The 20,885-nt window shown below is 38.4% G+C and overlaps 1 protein-coding gene across 2 annotated transcripts in view; it reads right to left on the bottom strand.

Annotated features, from left to right (window-relative positions):
- Positions 1–2,383: 2,383 nt before the first annotated feature.
- Positions 2,384–20,885, bottom strand: part of LOC122009831 — a 37,557-nt gene continuing 19,055 nt past the window's right edge. Inside the window, exons 7-10 of one of the 2 annotated variants that reach the window (XM_042566138.1) lie at positions 7,015–7,294; positions 5,583–5,693; positions 4,552–4,740; positions 2,384–2,914 (exon numbers count right to left, since the gene is read on the bottom strand). In XM_042566138.1, the coding sequence (XP_042422072.1) occupies positions 2,570–2,914; positions 4,552–4,740; positions 5,583–5,693; positions 7,015–7,294 (925 nt within the window). In that variant the 3' untranslated portion in view covers positions 2,384–2,569. The remainder of the gene's footprint in view (positions 2,915–4,551; positions 4,741–5,582; positions 5,694–7,014; positions 7,295–20,885) is intronic. The other variant, XM_042566139.1, reaches the window with a different exon arrangement.

Raw genomic sequence — 20,885 nt, 5'->3', positions numbered from 1 at the left:
GTCTATCTCTTTCAATGCATCTTTCAACTTAATAAATGTTTTAGTTTTCAAAAGTTTTCTCTTTAAATTTGAACTTGACCTTGAACTTGAAGTTGCACATGATATTTTATTTTGACTAAAGGCAAAGGAAGTTCGTGCAGATTTTTTGTCTGTGTCAAAAGCTTTTTGTGTCTCATCTCTAGTTTTAAAAGTTGTGTATAGCGCCCTTAAAGCTATTAACATGATCAGAAGCTTCTGCCCACGTTTCATAAATTATCGGTTCATGTCCAACAAATACAACATATGTTTTCCCCTACATTAAAAACAATATCCAGAATCTATATAAACAAAATATTAAAACTTAAATGAAATGATTTACCATGGATTGTATATAAAGAGTCGAAGTTTTGTCAGTTTTCTATAAATTGTAGAACCAAAAGAATATAAGTTATCAAATAAAAAGACGTTCAAATCCAAATTTCACAAATTCTAAAACAAATAGACATAAAAGTAAATTAAAATGATATTTGAGCTTTGAATTCTCATAATTGATGACGGTTAAAATGTTTGTGCACATTTTATAGAAAATATAGTTCGTCACAAAACTCACCAGCCGAGTGCATCAATATTATCCATTAAACTAATAAATTTACTATGTGCATATAAGACATGTCAACTTTAGAGGAATTGCATAAATAATTGATTGGTATAATATTAATGCATCCTATAGACAAAATCATAACCTCTCCCACCTTATACAATTGAATTTCCAACATCTCAATTCCTATAATTAGAATAGTTGCATGGTGTTAATTTTAATTTAACATTTCTCTATTATTAACTAAATTTCATTCATAACACTTCTTTTTTTTAAAGAACATTCGTAACACTTCATTTTGATTAAGGAACATCATTCATTACACTTCATTTGTAGAAGATAAAAATAAATAAATAAATAAATAATTTATAATTTGTTCAGCCAGATAACCTATAAATATTGCAACTTTAACATATGACCATTATATTATATGTTTTAACTAATCAAATTAAAGCACTATGTTGTGACCAACTAATTCATGGTTAAATTATACACAACAAGAAGACTAGTGCCATTAGAAAAATGTAATTATCGTGGACAATCTTTGCTCATGGAGGATTTTCAAGAACATGCTAGAGGAATTCATCCTCTAAAGGCTCATGGAAATAAAAATGAGAATGACCATTTTTTATAAAATACTTTAAGACCAAAGATGGGAAGAGAGAAAAAAAATATGAGCAATGGGAAATAGAAGAGGGACCCAGGAAAGATAAGGAGTCTCACAGAGAGGGGTTGCAGTGGCTAGAGGTCGACAGCCTTGAAGGATGGCATCCCACAGGAAACCCTAAGATGGGGTGGTGAGGGGCGTAAGGATCTAGAAGTTTCGCGTTCGCACGAGGATCTAAGAGTGAGGAACATCAGAGGGGGTGAGGATGGGATCGCAGTGGAGAAATAGTACTGCCCTAGCTTCTCTTCAGAGGTTTGATGAGAGAGACGATGAGGAGCTCGAGAATCTAGAAGCTTCACAACCGCACGAGGATCTAAGAGCGAGGAACATCGGAGGGACGAGGATAACGTTGGACAGTGAAATAGGGTTGCCCTAGCTTCTCTACAAAGGTTTGATGAAAGAGATCGGCTTTGGTTGCGGAGACAAATGTGTTATGTAAAAAATCCAAAAGCAAAAGAAAAGCAAAACGTGTTATGTGAAAAACACAAACGCAAAAGAAAAGCCATGCACACAAGCCAATGGAGTCATCGCGTACAGGCACGTATTATAAGTCCCATATGGTAACGACTGTTATGTGAGGTTGAAGACGCCGATGAAACTTTCCCAACGCTGCTGTGAGGTCCAACAGACGACGGAGACAGAAGGAACGAGAGAGAGAGAGCGAGGGAGGGAGAGAGAGAGAGAGAGAGAGAGAGGGGCAAGGGAGAGATTTTAATATTAACCTTTCCCAACAACTTGTGAGGTCGACCGGACTTTGGACAACGGAGACAGCTGGAGCGAGGGGAAGAGAAAGAGCAGAGAGGGAGATTTTAATTTGGGTAATTTTCACCGCTAAAGTTTTGACCAGAGGCCCATAGAGGAGAAAGAATAAAAGGAATATTTTATTTGTAAGGAAACCGAGCTAGCAACGCCACATCTGCGCGTCGCTCACGGTCGCGCACAAACCATCGCCCAACATATATATATATATATATATATATATATATATATATATATATATATATATATATATATATATATATATATATATCACCATATTTCTATAATTATTATATGTGGATCAGGTTCAGCACAATCTATCGTTTTTTTAAAAAAAAATCTTGGATTTAGAAAATTAAGTCAAATAACTTTTAAGAAAATGTGAAATAAAACTACCATATTTCTAATTAATTCAAATAAAGAGGTGAAGAGACAGATTATTACCACCAATGTAGCTTTAGTGCTCCTAAGAACTCATCCATTGTATTTAAAACTACATTGTTTTGCCCCAAAACCAAGGAGCTTCAGTCTCCGTAAGCATGATCACTCCGACCTTGTTCACAGATTTATTCAAAGATCTCCATGACACATATCTCATCCTCTGAGCAATTGTTCAAGGAGTCGTATATCGAGCATCGGAACCTGTAGGAATTAGGTGCATCCGGATACCTTGTGGCCAACTCATTTCTGTCCTGGTTAAAATGCACATGCTGCTCTGGACTTGCAAGAAACTGGAGTTTATCTACTCGTCCGGCTATTCTGTTCAAAAGCCTCATGGAAAATATAATGTCGAATTCCTCCTCCCCTCTGCTGTTCTCAACCACTTTGATCCCTACATCTGCTCTAAGGGAACTGACTAACCCAAAGAATAAGGGATGTCCACCTGTTGCCCTATCATTCAAACTGCAGACCTGTGGAACCAATTAAACTGAGAATAAGCACTTACTGAATTGTTTTGGTATTTAAATCGCGGACAAGATGAAATTTTTTTTGTTCAATGTATCTAACGAGACACTAGATTCAAATCCTAAGATTGAGCGTCTGCATGAATGATAATAGGTAGGAAACCATTATGAAATATAATCTGAACCAAAGCTAGGAATCCAGCCTCGAACCAGGTGACTCAAAAAGAACAAGAAACTCAAGTTCAAACAAAAATCACACTACTTGGACTGCTTCAGACATAATCCCAGCCAAATCTTTTATTGAATGATGCATGACCGAGCAAGTAAGCAAAGGAACTTAAACATTTGAACAATATGAGTGAATCAACAATTGGTGATTATATAGTACATTGACAATAAGTTTTCAAAACATTACTAAACCAATACCCAAGGATTATAATCTCAGCCAAGTTTCCTTGAAGAAAAAATGATTTTGGCAACCCTATTCCTACTCCAGTGGAAGAAGGCAAAAGGCGAAACATGCAAAATTAAATCTGGGATAACATCGCAAATGGAGTATGTGAATGTTTTGTATGTGAGAGAGAGAGGGAGGAGAAAAGTGTTTTAACATTCAATTTGTTGCTGTAAGTACAGCTTTCTGTTTCCAAAAATGGTTACAGGTTTTAAGGAGACAAAATCCAAGTGGAAGGGGTATATGTGACTTCATATCCTTCCTCTAAATTTTCAGTTATTTTACATTCCTTTCTCCCCTAAAACTGGCCCAAGATTAATTGGTGTGTTTTGTGATTTTTTATTGAGACCAAAATAAATATTTCACATTTCTAATTTACCTTATTCTAGCAACATCAGAATTGCAAACAAGATCCTTATCTCTCTTAGCCACATTATTTGTTGGTACATATCTTTTTTTCTGTCAACACTTGATTCAGTTAGAGTAATCACTTATCACCTTTGTCTCTGTTTTGATTCGTTCCTATTTGCTTAAGTTTCTACATACTAGCGTCAACAAACAGCATATACATGGAACTTTTCTACATCCACTCACCTCATTTAGATCAATTGTACATAGGTAATGATTTGAACACGCCAGTATCAAAAAATCTCCTAAAGCACGCCAGATTGATCTGAACATTGATAATCATGACCTTTCTAAAAGCCTTATCATGGTTTAAGCATCTGGAATTCAAAATATTTTTTTGCAAAATAAACAACAAATGACTCTGGCCTCTATCTTGATCATACTATTGGCAAAGGCATTGGATCTTATTTGAGATCAAGGACCACCTTCTATAAGATACAAAATAATCTCTTATTTGAAAAATAGGAGCAAAGTTCACAAAAGGAATGGTCAGAATCCAGGATAAGCTTCTTGACTGTAGAATTTTCCTCCAGTTTCCTCTCAAAAGGATAGGCTTATTGATATATGATGATTAGGTAAGACAATTGACAGTACTTGGGACTAATATGTTTTAGCATTCAATGTACAATTGTTTGTTTAATGCCATGAACATGTGGCCATTCAGTATATGCCATAGGTGAGTACTTGTCTCTCTAGATTCTATGATTCCAAGATGATTTTAAATAATGATCCAAAAAAGGTTTAAGTATAGCACTTAAAAGGGTTAGAGAAATGATTGTCAAACCTCGACAAATTCAACACCTATTTCACACAGCTGAGCCAGTATATTGTTTGATAACAATAATCTGAAAAATCCTCCAGAACCAATGGGTGCTTCTAGTAGTTCCCATAAAGACTTCAGGAGAATCTTGCTGCCATTTTGATCTACAGGCATGCTTACAATTGGTAATTGTACTTCTTCTAAGAACCAAACCTGAAACCGAGAGAACAAACGTCACCCTGTCAGCACATCATTCATTACATTAACCATACAGTCAAAACTCAAAACCTTTAAACAACAAAAGTGATAACACAAGTCAATACTAAAGGAAAATCTGCCAAGACCTGTGTGGGATACGTTGTGTTAACCTACCAAATTGAGAAGGCCCATACAGGGTCACTAATGGAAAGAAAGGAACTACCTCGGACTTTGGAAATAACCAATCTAAGAAAATTTAATTTTTTATTAACTATGTTAAGAACTTCACTTTTCATGGTTTAGAATGTATTTTTTTTTTCTTTAAGACTGTTACTCGTAAAGAATTTCACTTTGAGTCACGAAGCATGCAGTCAGATTGAGCCAAAGGAATAAGAATGGTAGTCACTTCAGATAAACTGAACAAGTGTGCCGATAAATTTGGTCAAATTGAATGAGTTTCAATCTGTTCAACTAAAGTAAAGAAGAAGAAAAAAGAAATCATAAGGTGCTAACCATAAAGGGTCAACCTCATGAAAATCCTAAGTTCCTACTAAAGCTAAAAGAAACAGTGACGTATAAGCCATAAATGGTCAATCTCATAAACATCCTAAGTTTCAACCAAAGTCAAAAAGGAAACAGTGAGCTATAAAACATAAAGAACCTATCCATAATGATAATAAGTTCCAACTGAAGTAACAAAGAAGCAGGTGAGCTATAAGCCATAAAGAGCTAATCTCATGAAGATCCTAAGAACCTACCAAAGTGCAAAAGAAACAATGAGCTATATGCAGTAAAGAGCATCTTATAAAGATCCTAAGGGCTTACCAAGTGCAAACAAGAGCTAGAAAAGACATTACCTTCTCACTGTTCATGCCAAAATAGTTATTGTCCTGTAGACATTTTTCATAGGAATTGATTAAATGAGCTGGAGAAACCACAATGAGAGGAGCAGTCTTATCTTCTTCTACCTGATATGCAAACAAAAAAAAAAATATCAAACCATCAGTCAAATGTGGTGTAAAAGCATGTTGATATTGATTTTGATTCAATATGATTTCCCACAAAACCGCAAAAAGAAAGGTGCAAAAAACAACCCAGTAAAAAAATAATAATGAATTCAAATACATTTTTCTAATAACAAAAGATTGGTATCATTTCAATATATATGAGAAAAAAGAAAAACAATGCAAATTAAGATGAATGAACTGATCCACCAAGGTTTTGGGCGCATTAATATGGATCAATATATGAATAAGTTAATGCAAAACAAGTTTTGATGAGCTAATGCAATACAAATTTATAACTTCAATAAAGTTTCCTAACCATCAGAAAAATCCAAGTATTTGTCTTTCAAGTATAATACGACCTATTCTAAACTACAACAGATTATTTGTCGCAGTATCCTAATTCAATAACTAATCTTATCTCCTAGAAAGGGGCAGGCAGGCAGGCGATCAATGAATTTAAAAAGTATACCTTCCTGCATTTCTTCACCAATATCAGTGCATACACGTTCATCCAACTTTTCCATTATATCATGTCACATGAGTATGGTATACTTGTGCAGTATAAAGAGAGACAGACAATTTCATGACAAAATCAAAGTTTTTTTCAGACAGGAAACAGCATTTTCTTTACACTACGCAAGTAGGTAATATTATTATTTAAGGAAGTCGTGTGTTTTAAGTCATGCACATAACAAATCAGTCTTTTAAAGGAATAAAGTTATTATTCTTCTGCAAAATTGAATAGGTTTGCCTACAAAACAGTCAGATAAATTAATATGAAAATTTTGAATGTTGACCATAATCCTTTTAACTAAACAAAGTTGAGCAATGAGCACCAACCCAGAATTACATTTTACATAATGGATGTATTTGTTGAATATATTTTTCAGGGCTGCTAGATTCCTGTTAAACATCAATTTTTTTCCAATGTTAGAAAAGTTTCTTGTAGAAATGATTTATTTTAGAGGGCAGAAAAAAAAAGTTCTTAGATTTCAGGTTCAAATTGGTAGATCATACTTAGGCAAACATCATTGGAAAATTCAACTCTGCATATCTCCATGTACAAAAATTTGCACATACCAAAGTTATAACTTTGAAGAGACATACGAAACAGGTCAGCCACAAGAGATGGATATTTTAAGTACTAGTTTAAAGTTTAAACCTTGTTGCACAACATTACAACCAGGACAGAAGTACGCAAAATAATGATAAACTCATGAATAAGAGAATATGAAACAATGGAAATCAAAATGATACATGAGAAAAGTATCAGATATCTCACCTTCCAAAACTTACTGCATCCAAGAAGCACATTCTCAAACTTGCTAAGAGAAGATTTAGAAACTCCATTTGTCTCAATAGCTTCTCTATTGTTTCCCTCTTCACTTACAATAAAAACAATAGCAGTTTTAGATTTTGAGAGTAGTTGCAGACCCTCTTTTTGGAATATATAGTTTGAATCTTCCTTCTCTTCACTTGCACAATTCATGAGGTACTCTAGAGATACCCTGATTGGACTCTTAAGAGAAGTAGCTGAGTTAACACTTCCAAACTCTTGAAAGCTGTAATAAGTTACAAATCAAAATTACAATACTTGAAGGCCCAGTGAGAGTTGACGTGCGCAAATAAGTCAACAGCCCTTGTCAAGAGCATAGATTGAGCAGTGGTCTGCTGATTTAACCTTGGGGAATGTCCATGCATGCTTATATAGAGTAATATTGTTACAGATTTATGCATAACCACCTCTATTTAGGAATGATAACTTGAACGCGTGACATGATTTATTTACAGTCACTATTAGTTGTTATGATCGACCGCTCAAACTTGACTGCGGAAATAAAATGTTCAGTTTGGAATGGAAGAGGTAAACTGGAATGGATTCACAACAAGACAATGCCTGCAAGGGTACAAGGGTGTTGCACAAAAGAGTAAGCCAACCAGAATATTTGCAATTTAGAAGGAATTAAGCCGACTTTATAGTGTGATTGGCGGTACTGGAGCAACACTATTCTTCGAGCTCCTAACTAGATTATTGCAAAGGAAGATAGGAAATATATAGGTAGAGAATTGATCATCAAGAGAATCAACGAAAAATCTACATCATGATAAGTATGCATAAGTGCATGGGTAATGCCAAGTAAAAGATGATATCACTCACCTCAAGCGGTTCAGTATCACTGGCCCCGCGACAAGATACAAAAAGGTAAATCACAGAAGGTATTTTGCCCTAGCAGAGCGGCCCTTTGTATGAGGGAGGTCAAGCACTTAATGAGGCATTTTGCACCCACTAGGAATTGCCCCCAAGACTTATTGAAGCAAACACTCATGTAGGTTGATCATGCTCCAAGATCCTCAAAGCTTACTCGCCGGCTTACTCGTAAGAAATTTGACCATTCATGAAGAGATTGTCGTCAGGGACACCCCCAAAGATTGATCCCCTCTTTAGAAGAGAAGTTATCCTTTTATACCTTTCTTGTGGACTTTTCTTCTTCCTCTTGTTAATGATGTTGCATTAAGTATAGAGGATCTTTGTTTATTCTTCTTCTATGTATTTAATGAAGCTATAATAGATGCATAATTAATGAAGGAGACTATTGTTTTACTTTTCCCCATGCACTAAACAATTAATAATAGGTATTTTGTAGGCGGCATTAACTCACAGAAATAGTGTCAAAACAACATTTTGTTAGTTAGAGCCCTAGAGTCAATCATTTGATGATTGTATTATGGACTTATTGTATCATATTCTTATATATAAATAAAGGCATTTGTTTTGGTTATTACACTTACTTGTATTTGTGCCAAATAAACTAAGTATAATAGCGTCCTTGAGTAGAAAGTTCTCACCTATATCAATCGGTTAGTTGAACCGATAGTGAGATGATATAGGGAACACTACTCTTAATCATTTCTAGTCGTGTATTAACATTCAGGGACAATGTTAATGCAATAAGACTAGCATGTAGGTCAACTCGATGACTTGATCTCACAAGTCATGGATATAGAGATATCAAGTTGACACATGGATATGCATTGGAGAATGTATACTGAATGACCCGCCATGAGAAAGTATCATGGATCGTTATATGAGTGTCATATACTTTCTCATGTGGCTATTAGTATGACTACTAGTCCTTGGACCTGAAGTCATCATGGATCCCTACATAAGAAGTTATGTACTTTGGTTTCGTCAAACGTCACCCATAACTGGGTGGACTATAAAGGCGATTACTGGGTATGTAACGAATTATGTAGAGGGATGTGAGTGATGTAGATGGGATCTATCCCTCCTATATGACGAGAGCGACATCGATATTCTTGATAGAGTGAGACCACAAAGTGCATGGTCATGCCCAAATGAGTCAATATTGGAGTTCAAGATTTAGATTGGTCAGAGGATGACATGGTCTATGCCTCACATTGATCAATCTAGATGTCTAGGATAGAAGGACACTTGTCATATATTGTGAGGAGTCACAATTAGTAGTCACAAGGTGATGTTGGATCTCAACATTCTTGTAACTTGGGTAGTAATGATGTGTTGCTAGATACCGCTCATTACTTATGCTCCTAAATGAGTTTAGGGGCATTGCCAACGTTACAAGAACCTATAGGGTCACACACTAAGGACAATTAGTTGGAGATTGGTTCATATGATGAACCAAGAGGATTAAATTCATATGATGAATCAAATTGGATTAAGAGTAATCCTAATTAGGCTAATTGAGTTAGACTCAAGTTGATTCATGTGTTCAATGAGTCTAATTTATATTATGACTCATTGAATAAATTTAATTAAATGAATTAGATTCATTATATTAAATTGGCTTGAATTAAATGGTTGGATTAGATCAACCATGAGAGAGATTAAGTCAAGTTTGACTTGATTTGAGAGGAAGAGGAAGAGTTAAGTTTGACTTGACTTTATGCCACATCATTTGTGACTTGGCATTAAGTGGCCAATGATGATGTGTCACATCATCATAGTTAACACATGAGTGTGCCACTTAATGGATGTTACATCTTCTCCTTTGCTTTAATGTGGTCGGCCACATTAATGAGAGGAGTTACATTTGATGTGGCCGGCCACTCAAAATGAATGGGAATTCATTATTTTTCATTTAAGGGCTAATTGACATCTTCTTCTTCCTTGAGTTCTTTCTTCTCTCTCTCTCCTCCTACCTTGGCCGAACCCTCCTAAGGTGCTAGCACACTTTAGTTTGGTTTTTCTCCCTCTTTGTTCGTGTGGATACGCATAGAGAGTTGTCTACCTTGACAACTTAAGATCCGACACCTTGGACGAGCGGGATTCGCTAAAGGCACGCATCAAGGGTAAAACTCGTACTCTAATGTAGATCTAGAGTTTATAAACTCGTACTCGTAAGTTTCTCGAAAGTTTTATTCTTCGCACGGATCCGGTGGCGGGGCTTTCGGGGTTTCCGCGACACGAAAAAACTGTTTTCGCGGCCCGAAAAATCCAACAGTGGTATCAGAGCAAAGTTCGAAGAGTTGTACGAGTTTAGTTTGTATTTTTATGAAAAATATAGATTCTGTAACATTCTGTAATTTTATGATTTTTAGAGTTTTTATGGGTATTTTTCTCGTAGAAGCGAAGCACAAGTGTTTCGACACTTGTAGGCTTCGACTACCGAGAAGATTTTTCCGAAACGGCAAAGTTTCGCCCCAAAACTTTTTGGGACAGTGGACTAAGGCGCTGTAGGATCGCTAAAGGACACTCGCGATGGTTAGATCACGGGTAGGGGCGCTGCCCCTGGCCCCGCAAGGCGATTCGTTCCGCGATTGCGCCCGAAAACCGTTAAACGGGACCGCCGGGAAATTTTACTTGTAAAAATTGTAAAAATTAGTATTAAAATTACAGAAAATTATAGAAATTACATAATTTAGAATTATGTATAATTTGTGATGGTCATGGCCCAAAACGACCCAATCTGATTGGAAATGTGTTGTAATTCATATTACGGCCTGCGCGCCGTCATTTGTGTTGTGCGTGTTGTACATTTGATTCGCGACCTGCGCGTCGTGCCTTTTTCTATTTATTCTTGTTGTAAATTAGTTTAGACTCGAATGTAACTCGAGTTTCAAAATTGTAATGTACAAAATTGGAGCCGTGGAAGGTCCACTCGAGACGGAGTTACGAGAAGGGCGCAAGCAACACAAGGTGGTCAAAGGGAGGAGCTTGAGAAGCTGTTGACCCTAGGTTGACCATCCGATCTTCTCATTGGCTTGAGAAGATCGTAGTAGGGCCATGACTAATCACAAATAAATTTAATTAATTGCTTGTGTGTATGTGATGCATGATTAGTAATTAATTAGTGCTTAACGATTAGATTAGATCTAAATCGTGTACAAAATGCACCCTCTCGATTAGATTAGATCTCAATCGCATCAACTCTAATGCCTACCGTGCCGTGATACCTATCACTACCTCGATCACATGTGTTGTTGAATCTGCCAAAGCAGAGCAACACATATTATCTTGGTAGGGTACGGAGGGACAATCTTGGTCCCACTTATCAACGCATGGGCGACTACAAACTCAATTAGATTGAGTATTCCTAGTTAACTCGGTTGGATCCAGTACAACTATAGGCATTCTTCCAATGGTTGGAAAGATAGGGCATAAATCACATTTATATTAATTCTTGGGCGTATTAGCCAAAGCTAACTCAAGTTTTAATATAACTGCGGATAATGATCCTATAAACAAGAGTTGCATAGAGATGTAATTGGTAAATCGTTACCTACCGATCATACTAAGTCTTGGGCGATTTAGCCAAAGCTAACTCAAGGCGTAGTATGATGTGGATCTTGTTCCACATGAATTATAGAATTCAGTGGGAGCATCATTTAGTTAAAGGCCTAATTAAATGATTTAAAAGAACATGATATTTATTTTCTGGATTTTTCTGTTGTAGATAACCATGACGTCGAATACGAACACCTTCTCTCTGCGTTCTGTCCTTGAGAAGGACAAGCTCAACGGAGCAAATTTTCTGGACTGGTACAGGAACTTGAGAATAGTTCTCACCCAGGAACGTAAACTGTACGTTCTGGAGCAGTCCATTCCGGAGGCTCCTCCTGCCAATGCCACGCGAGCAGACAAAGATGCTTATAAGAAGCATCAAGATGACGCATTAGATGTGTCCTGTCTAATGCTCGCGACCATGAACTCTGAGCTTTAGAAGCAACACGAGTTGATGGGCGCTTACGATATGGTTGAACATCTTCGTCAACTGTATCAAGGACAAGCGCGGCATGAGAGATTTGAGATCTCAAGGGCACTATTTCAGTGCAAGATGTCAGATGGGGCTCCCGTAGGCCCATATGTACTCAAAATGATTTGGTACATAGAAAACCTACAGAGGTTGGGATTCCTGCTTGGCCAAGAGCTGGCCACTGACCTGATCTTGCAATCCTTGCCAGATAGCTATAGTCAATTCGTTCTAAACTACAATATGAACGAAATTGACAAGCCGCTGCCCAAGCTGCTTAGCATGTTGAGAACTGCTGAGCTGAATCTTAAGAAGGCAAAGCCCCACTCTGTTCTGATGGTTCAGAAACACAAGGGCAAGGGCAAGCCCAAAGGCAAAGGAAAGTCCCAAGCCAAGGGTAAAGGCAAGGCACTGAAGCCTAAAGGAGGGGTCGCCAAGGATGCTACCTGCTTCCACTGCGGTCAGACCGGGCACTGGAAGAGGAACTGCAAGGTGTACCTGGAAGTTCTTAAGAAGAAACGAAGTGAGACTTCCACTTCAGGTATATATGTTATAGAAGTTAATCTATCTATTTCTTCATCATGGGTATTGGATACTGGATGTGCATCTCACATTTGTACTAATGTGCAGACGCTGAGAAATAGCAGGGCATTGGCGAAGGGCGAGGTGGACCTACGCGTAGGCAATGGAGCACGGGTTGCTGCTGTTGTTGTAGGGACTTATTTTCTATCTTTGCCCTCTGGGCTTGTATTAGAGTTGGATGATTGTTGTTATGTGCCTGCATTAACTAAGAACATAATTTCAGTTTCTTATTTGGACAAGAAAGGTTTCTCTTTTATAATTAAGGACAAATGTTGTTCTGTTTATTTAAAAGATATGTTCTATTATAGTGCACCTCTGATGAACGGACTCTACATTTTAGACCTTGAAAGCCCTATCTATAACATAAATACCAAGAGGTTCAAGTCAAATGACCTGAACCAAACTTATCTCTGGCACTGTCGCTTAGGTCATATAAATGACAAGCGCTTATCCCAGCTCCATAAGGATGGTTTGTTGGACTCATTTGATTTTGAATCTTATGAGACGTGTGAGTCATGCCTACTAGGCAAGATGACCAAGAGTCCCTTTAGTGGGCACAGTCAGAGAGCGACTGACTTGTTAGGTCTTATACATAGTGATGTATGTGACCCTTTCAATGTCGCTGCTAGAGGCGGTTATAGGTACTTCATCACATTTACTGATGACTTCAGTAGATATGGTTATGTGTACTTGATGACACATAAGTCAGAATCCTTTGAAAAGTTCAAAGAATTCAAGAATGAAGTACAGAACCAGCTTGGCAAGAGTATTAAGATACTTCGATCAGATCGAGGTGGAGAATACCTTAGCCATGAGTTTCGTGACTATCTAGCTGAGTGTGGGATTCTATCCCAACTCACTCCTCCTGGAACACCATCCGAAAGGAGGAATCGTACCCTATTAGATATGGTACAATTTATGATGAGTCACACAGATCTTCCGACATTACTTTCGGGCTATGCTCTAGACACGGCAGCTTTTATACTCAACAGAGTTCCATCCAAGGCCGTGATAAAGACACCATATAGGATATAGACTGGGAGAGATGCCAGGTGTCTTTTATGAGGATTTGGGGTTGTGAGGCTTACGTTAAACATCAAGTCTCAGATAAATTAGGACCCAAATCCGACAAGTGCTACTTTATTGGATATCCCAAAGAAACTAAGGGATATTACTTCTACATTCCCAGTCAGCACAAGGTAGTTGTGGCAAAGATTGGGGTCTTTCTAGAAAGGGACTTTGTTTCTAGAAAAACTAGTGGGAGCACGTTCGATCTTGAAGAAGTTCAAGATGCGAACAATAGCACTGAAGCCTCGATGGAAATTGAACTGGAACCACAAAGTGTTGTGGATGATGTTGCTCCACAAGGAGTTGAGGAACAACAACCAGTTCAAGTAGACATACCTCTTCGCAGGTCTGATAGGGTACGTCGTCAGCCTGAGAGATACTCATTTCTCTTATCTAACCATGATGACATTGTGTTCATAAAGGATGAGCCTACCACCTATCAGGAAGCTGTGATGAGACCTGATTCCGAGAAATGGCTAAAGGTCATGAGATCCGAGATGGAATCCATGTACACCAACCAAGTATGGACTTTGGTTGATCCACCTGCAGGGGTAAAACCCATTGGGTGTAAGTGGGTCTTTAAGAGAAAGACTGACGTGGATGGACTTATCTATAAGGGTCGCTTGGTAGCTAAAGGTTTCAAGCAGATTCATGGTATTGACTATGATGAAACCTTTTCTCCAGTAGCAATGTTTAAGTCCATTCGGATCATGCTTGCTATTGCAGCTTACCATGATTATGACATATGGCAGATGGATGTCAAAACCGCGTTTCTGAATGGAAACCTGCTCGAAGATGTGTACATGACACAACCTGAGAGTTTTGTAGATCCACAGCATACTAGCATAGTATGCAAGCTGCATAGGTCCATTTATGGACTAAAGCAAGCTTCTCGGAGCTAGAATCTTCGATTCGATGATGCAATCAAATAGTTTGATTTCATCAAGAACGAAAATGAGCCTTGTGTCTACAAGAAGGTTGTAGGGGATATAGTTATCTTCCTCATATTGTATGAGGATTGCATACTACTCATTGGGAAGGGCATCCCTTTGCTTCAGTCTGTCAAGACCTGGCTAGGGAGTTGCTTCTCAATGAAGGACTTAGATGAGGCATCCCGCATTCTAGGGATACAGATCTATAGAGATAGATCTAAGAGATTGCTTGGCCTAAGTCAGAGTACATATATTGACAAGGTACTCCTTCGGTTTGCCATGCAGAACTCCAAGAAGGGATTTCTGCCGATGTCACATGGCATGAGTCTTTCGAAGACTCAAGGTCCCTCTTCTAGAGAGGAGAGAGACCGCATGGATCAGATCCCTTATACCTCAGCCATAGGATCTATCATGTATGCCATGCTATGTACTCGACCTGATGTCTCGTATGCTTTGAGCATGACGAGCAGATACCAGTCAGATCCAGGTGAAAGTCACTGGATAGCGGTCAAGAATATTCTTAAGTACTTGAAAAGGACTAAAGAATATTTCTTGATATATGGAGGTAATGATGAGCTAGCTGTAAAGGGTTACAGTGATGCGAGCTTCCAGACCGATCAGGATGATTATCGATCGCAGTCAGGGTTCGTGTTTTGCATTAATGGTGGTGCTGTGAGCTGGAAGAGTTCGAAGCAGGACACAGTAGCTGATTCTACGACAGAGGCCGAGTACATTGCTGCATCAGAGACAGCAAAGGAGGCAGTTTGGATCCGCAAGTTCATCACTGAACTTGGGGTGGTTCCTAGTATCGCTGACCCTATTGAGCTCTATTGTGACAACAATGGAGCTATAGCACAGGCGAAAGAACCTCGCTCACACCAGCGGACCAAACACATACTACGGCGCTTCTATCTCATTCGAAAGATTATCGAGAGAGGAGATGTGAAGATATGCAGAGTACCTACAAAGGCTAACATCGCAGATCCCTTGACCAAGGCTTTGGCACAGAGGAAGCATGATGGTCACACTAGGTCATTGGGGCTTAGAGCCTACACTGATTGGCACTAGTGCTAGTGGTAGACTGTTAGTTAGAGCCCTAGATCCAATCATTTGATGATTGTATTATGGACTTATTGTATCATATTCTTATATATAAATAAAGGCATTTGTTTTGGTTATTACACCTACTTGTATTGGTGTCAAATAAACTAAGTATAATAACGTCCTTGAGTAGAAGGTTCTCACCTATATCAATCGGTTAGTTGAACCGATAGTGAGATGATATAGAGAACACTACTCTTAATCATTTCTAATCGTGTATTAACATTCAGGGGCAATGTTAATGCAATAAGACTAGCATGTAGGTCAACTCGATGACTTGATCTCATAAGTCATGGATATAGAGATATCAAGTTGACACATGGGTATGCATTGGAGAATGTATACTGAATGACCCGCCATGAGAAAGTATCATGGATCGTTATATGAGTGTCATATATTTTCTCATGTGGCTATTAGTATGACTACTAGTTCTTGGACCTGAAGTCATCATGGTTCCCTACATAAGGAGTTATGTACTTTGGTTTCGTCAAACGTCACCCGTAACTGGGTGGACTATAAAGGCGATTACTGGGTATGTAACGAATTATGCAGAGGGATGTGAGTGATGTAGATGGGATCTATCCCTCCTATATGACGAGAGCGACATCGATATTCTTGATAGAGTGAGACCACAAAGTGCATGGTCATGCCCAAATGAGTCAATATGAGATATTGAGCTCGTTTGATTTACTGAGTCTACTTGGAGTTCAAGATTTAGATTGGTCAGAGGATGACATGGTCTATGCCTCACATTGATCAATCTAGATGTCTAGGATAGAAGGACACTTGTCATATATTGTGAGGAGTCACAATTAGTAGTCACAAGGTGATGTTGGATCTCAACATTCTTGTAACTTGGGTAGTAATGATGTGTTGCTAGATACCGCTCATTACTTATGCTCCTAAATGAGTTTAGGGGCATTGTCAACGTTACAAGAACCTATAGGGTCACACACTAAGGACAATTAGATGGAGATTAGGTTTATATGATGAACCAAGAGGATTAGATTCATGTGATGAATCAAATTGGATTAAGAGTAATCCTAATTAGGCTAATTGAGTTAGACTCAAGTTGATTCATGTGTTCAATGAGTCTAATTTAGATTATGACTCATTGAATCAATTTAATTAAATGAATTAGATTCATTATATTAAATTGGCTTGAATTAAATGGTTGGATTAGATCAACCATGAGAGAGATTAAGTCAAGTTTGACTTGACTTTAGAGAAAGAGGAAGAGTCAAGTTTGACTTGACTTTATGACACATCATTTGTGACTTGGCATTAAGTGGCCAATGATGATGTGTCACATCATCATAGTTAACACATGAGTGTGCCACTTAATGGAAGTTACATCTTCTCCTTTGCTTTAATGTGGCCGACCACATTAATGAGAGGAGTTACACTTGATGTAGCCGGCCACTCAAAATGAATGGGAATTCATTATTTTTCATTCAAAGGCTAATTGACATCTTCTTCTTCCTTGAGTTCTTTCTTCTCTCCCTCTCCTCCTACCTTGGCCGAACCATACTAAGGTGCTAGCACACTTTAGTTTGGTTTTTCTCCCTCTTTGTTCATGTGGATACGCATAGAGAGTTGTCTACCTTGACAACTTAAGATCCGGCACCTTGGACGAGCGGGATTCGCTAAAGGCACGCATCAAGGGTAAAACTCGTACTCTAATGTAGATCTAGAGTTTATAAACTCATACTCGTAAGTTTCTCGAAAGTTTTATTCTTCGCATGGATCCGGTGGCGGGGCTTTCGGGGTTTCCGCGACGCGAAAAGCGATTTTCGCAGCCCGAAAAACCCAACACATTTCCCCTAATTAAAGAAGGTATATGTCTCCTGGTTAGTGACTTAGCTACAAGAGATTGGTCATACCAGCGCCTCAAGAATTTCCTTTGGGCATATGAGAACATGTTGTTCATGCCCAAGCAAACCAATCAACTTGATGAACGCCCAATCGGGAGGTGTAACTAGCAATCGGCTAGAATCCCGATCTACTTGAGGAACACCTGATCGAACAGTACAACTACCGATCGGCTAGAACCAGGGCTTGTATTAATCGTGACCTTGATGGCCTTAATCAGGAGGCACTATAGCTAGTCGGCTGAGCAAGGTTTACATTGACCGCGGTCGTGATTCTCACTGTCAAGTCATTCCTTATGTTGATTGCCACGTCATCTGACGTCACAAGCCTCTCCCTCTAGTCCAGTCGAAGGAGGTGTGAATCTACTTGAGATATTGACTTGGTCTAAAACCTAAGTACACTTACCATGTGGAGAGAGAGAGCGCGCGGAAACCTTCTGTATTTATTGAAGCACATACCGAAGGATTGTACATTTATGAGGTGTGGCACTTATTAATGAAGCGTGCCACGCTTCGTAAGTGATTTGTGACGTCAAATCCTAGTTGGGCCAATAGCCTTACTAGGATTGTGTACTTGATTGAGGTCACATCTGTTGGTATCCCAAGATAGTTTTGATGTGATCAAACAAGTTAAGTTAGGTCCTATTGTGTTTAACCTTGTGTCTAAGTGTGCAGGAACTTAGGAGCACAGGGAGTCGAGCAAAATGCGCAGCTAGCGAGAAGGACGGTACGGGAGAGAGCCGACGGGCTCGATGAGTCTGAGAGACGAGGTGCTGCGGAAGAGTACGCGGGCGGACAAGAAGGAGGCGCGCGACATTTCCGAGGGACGAGAAGCCGGAACGAAAGGTTGCTCGAGAAAGCTGGAAGTTGGGTTCGGGTGAACCCTATTCTCGATGGCCGAAATCACCCAAGCGAGCGGAAAAACCCGGACCGAAGCAAGCGGAGCTGAAGCTGGAGGCCTAGAGAAAGTCAACAAAACCCCTTCGGGGCTCCGGAGCAGTCCGGGCACCCGAAACCCAAGTTTTAACCATTTCGATGTAGTTTTTGACCGTTGCGTCGGGGATAAGTTTTTATCCCACTCCAGGCGCCTGGAACCTTCCAGGCGCCCCGACCAAGGCTATAAATACAGCCTTGGTCCCAGAAGCTAAAAACAAGCATCTTGAGAAACAATACTTGTACGCTTCTAATTTCGTTTAGCTTCGTCTTTTTGTACGATCATTGCTGTAAAGAGGTTTCTCTGTCTGAAGGAGATATTAGTACGCTCCACTTCCTTGGATTAACAACCTCCCCGGTTGTAACCAAGTAAAAACTTCTGTGCCTCTGTCTTTTTGGTTTCCTTATTCTTTTTTATGCAAGTGTTTGTTTAAGTTATAAGTTAAGGAAAGTATTTTTATTTAATTTGTGCAGGGGCTATTCACCCCCCTCTAGTCGACCGCCAAGAGTCCTAACAAGTGGTATCAGAGCAAGGATGCTTCAGGAGGATTGACCGTCGATCGAAGCACTGAATCGATGGCTGGACCAAGTATTTACCCACCGAACTTCGAAGGGGAGTTAGCGAATTAGAAAAAGAGAATGCAGGTATTCTTTCAAATCGATTTTGAATTGCTTTTAATAATAAAGTTCGGTTTTGTAACACCCGAAGGTAAGGAAGAATACCAGTGGACAAAGGAGCAGGTCGACTTTGTGGCAAACGGCAAAGCAGAGTTCCATCTGCTGAGCGTCCTACCACCACAAGAAGTCAACCGGATCGACGCCTACAACTCAGCAAAAGAACTTTAAGAGAAGTTCTTGAGCTACACGAAGGGACGTCCAAAGCCAAGCTCGCGAGACGAGATCTGCTAAGGAACCAACTGAGTAACATAAAATTGGAAACAGAAGAAACCGTTGCACATCTTCACTCGAGAATGAAGGAACTAATCACCGGGCTCATAAATCTCGGAGAAAAGGTAAGCAACCGAGATTCGCTAAGGTACGCTCTAAATGCTTTCCCTAAAAATACGAAATGGGCATCATTAGTAGATGCCTACTATATCTCTAAGGACTTAGAATCTATTATCTTAGAAGAGTTATTTTCAACGTTTGAAGTCCATAAATCGAGATGTGCAGATTTAAAAAAAGAGCCAAAGCACAATATTGCCCTCAAGGCGAAGATGGATGAACAAGAGTCAGAATCTTCTTTTGACGACGAGGAAACGACGATGATGGTAAATCAATTTAAAAAGTTATTTAAATTTATAAAAACTAACCATCTGTAGGGTAGAAAGAGAAGAAAAATCAGATGCTACCACTGCAATGAAGAATGGCACGTTAAAGACAACTGCCCTAAATTGAAGAACAAGACAAAGGCAAGAACAAAAAGCCCGTCCAAATGAACAAACACAAAAACCTGAAGACGACGTGGGACAAAACGTCGTCTGAATCAGAGATTGAGGTTTTCTCTGACTCGCGTTAATGGCAAGCTATCAAGACGATGAAAATGAAGCAAACTCGTCTGAAATGAGCATCGAGAGCATTGATGAAGGGAGAACGACATCGGAAGAAAGCAGCACTTCAGGGGGAGTTACGGATAACGGGATCGACAAGGTAAATCAGGTACGATCTCTTCCTCCTGATAAGTCATTTAAGTTTATAAAATATTTATCAAAGAATTGTTGCAAGCTAGAAAAAGAAATTAAAGAATTAAAATTAATTCTGGCAAAATCTTGTCCATTAGAACAATTTCATAAAATAAAATTGGAAAATGATAATTTACAAAATGAAATAAAGAACTAGAAAAATCATTCATGCTTGAATGTTAGAACTCAAAATTATAATAAACTAAGCTGGCATCCTAGATTTCATAAGGGGCAAATTAGAAAATTTTCAGAAATATGTTCCTAAAAAATTCTTAATTAATCCAGTTGGCTGGAACCTATATTAGGTTCCGAAGTCTTGTCTAACTTGAACTTTAATTAGACTTAGCGCTTTCGGCGAGAAAATTAAGCGTTTGAATTTCTTTAAAAGACTTTGTCTAGAAAGTGGTTGTTGCTCCAATAACCAAGAAGGTCTAGTGCATCGCCATAACCTGGAAGTCAATTAATGAAATAAAATATTTAATTGACTAACTGATAAAGCATTTAATTGTAATTAATGCTTAAAATAATTAATCAAATTTTTTTAAAAAAAAAAACTTAAAGTTTTTTTACTTTACCAAAATTATTTCTACAAAATTAGTTTTTGCAAACTTAGAAAATTATTGATATTTTTTTTTTGGTGATATCAAAAAATTTTTTACTTAGAAAAGTTTTTCTAAAAATTATTGCAATTTTTTTAGTGCTATCAAAATTATTTTTTAAAAGTTTCAAAAACTTGATAAGTTTTTTCAAA

Source organism: Zingiber officinale, chromosome 8A, assembly GCF_018446385.1.
Source record: "Zingiber officinale cultivar Zhangliang chromosome 8A, Zo_v1.1, whole genome shotgun sequence".
Taxonomy (NCBI): Eukaryota; Viridiplantae; Streptophyta; class Magnoliopsida; order Zingiberales; family Zingiberaceae; genus Zingiber; species Zingiber officinale.
The sequence above is the reverse complement of the archived record's forward strand: the minus strand, read 5'-3'. Positions and strand labels throughout refer to the sequence as shown.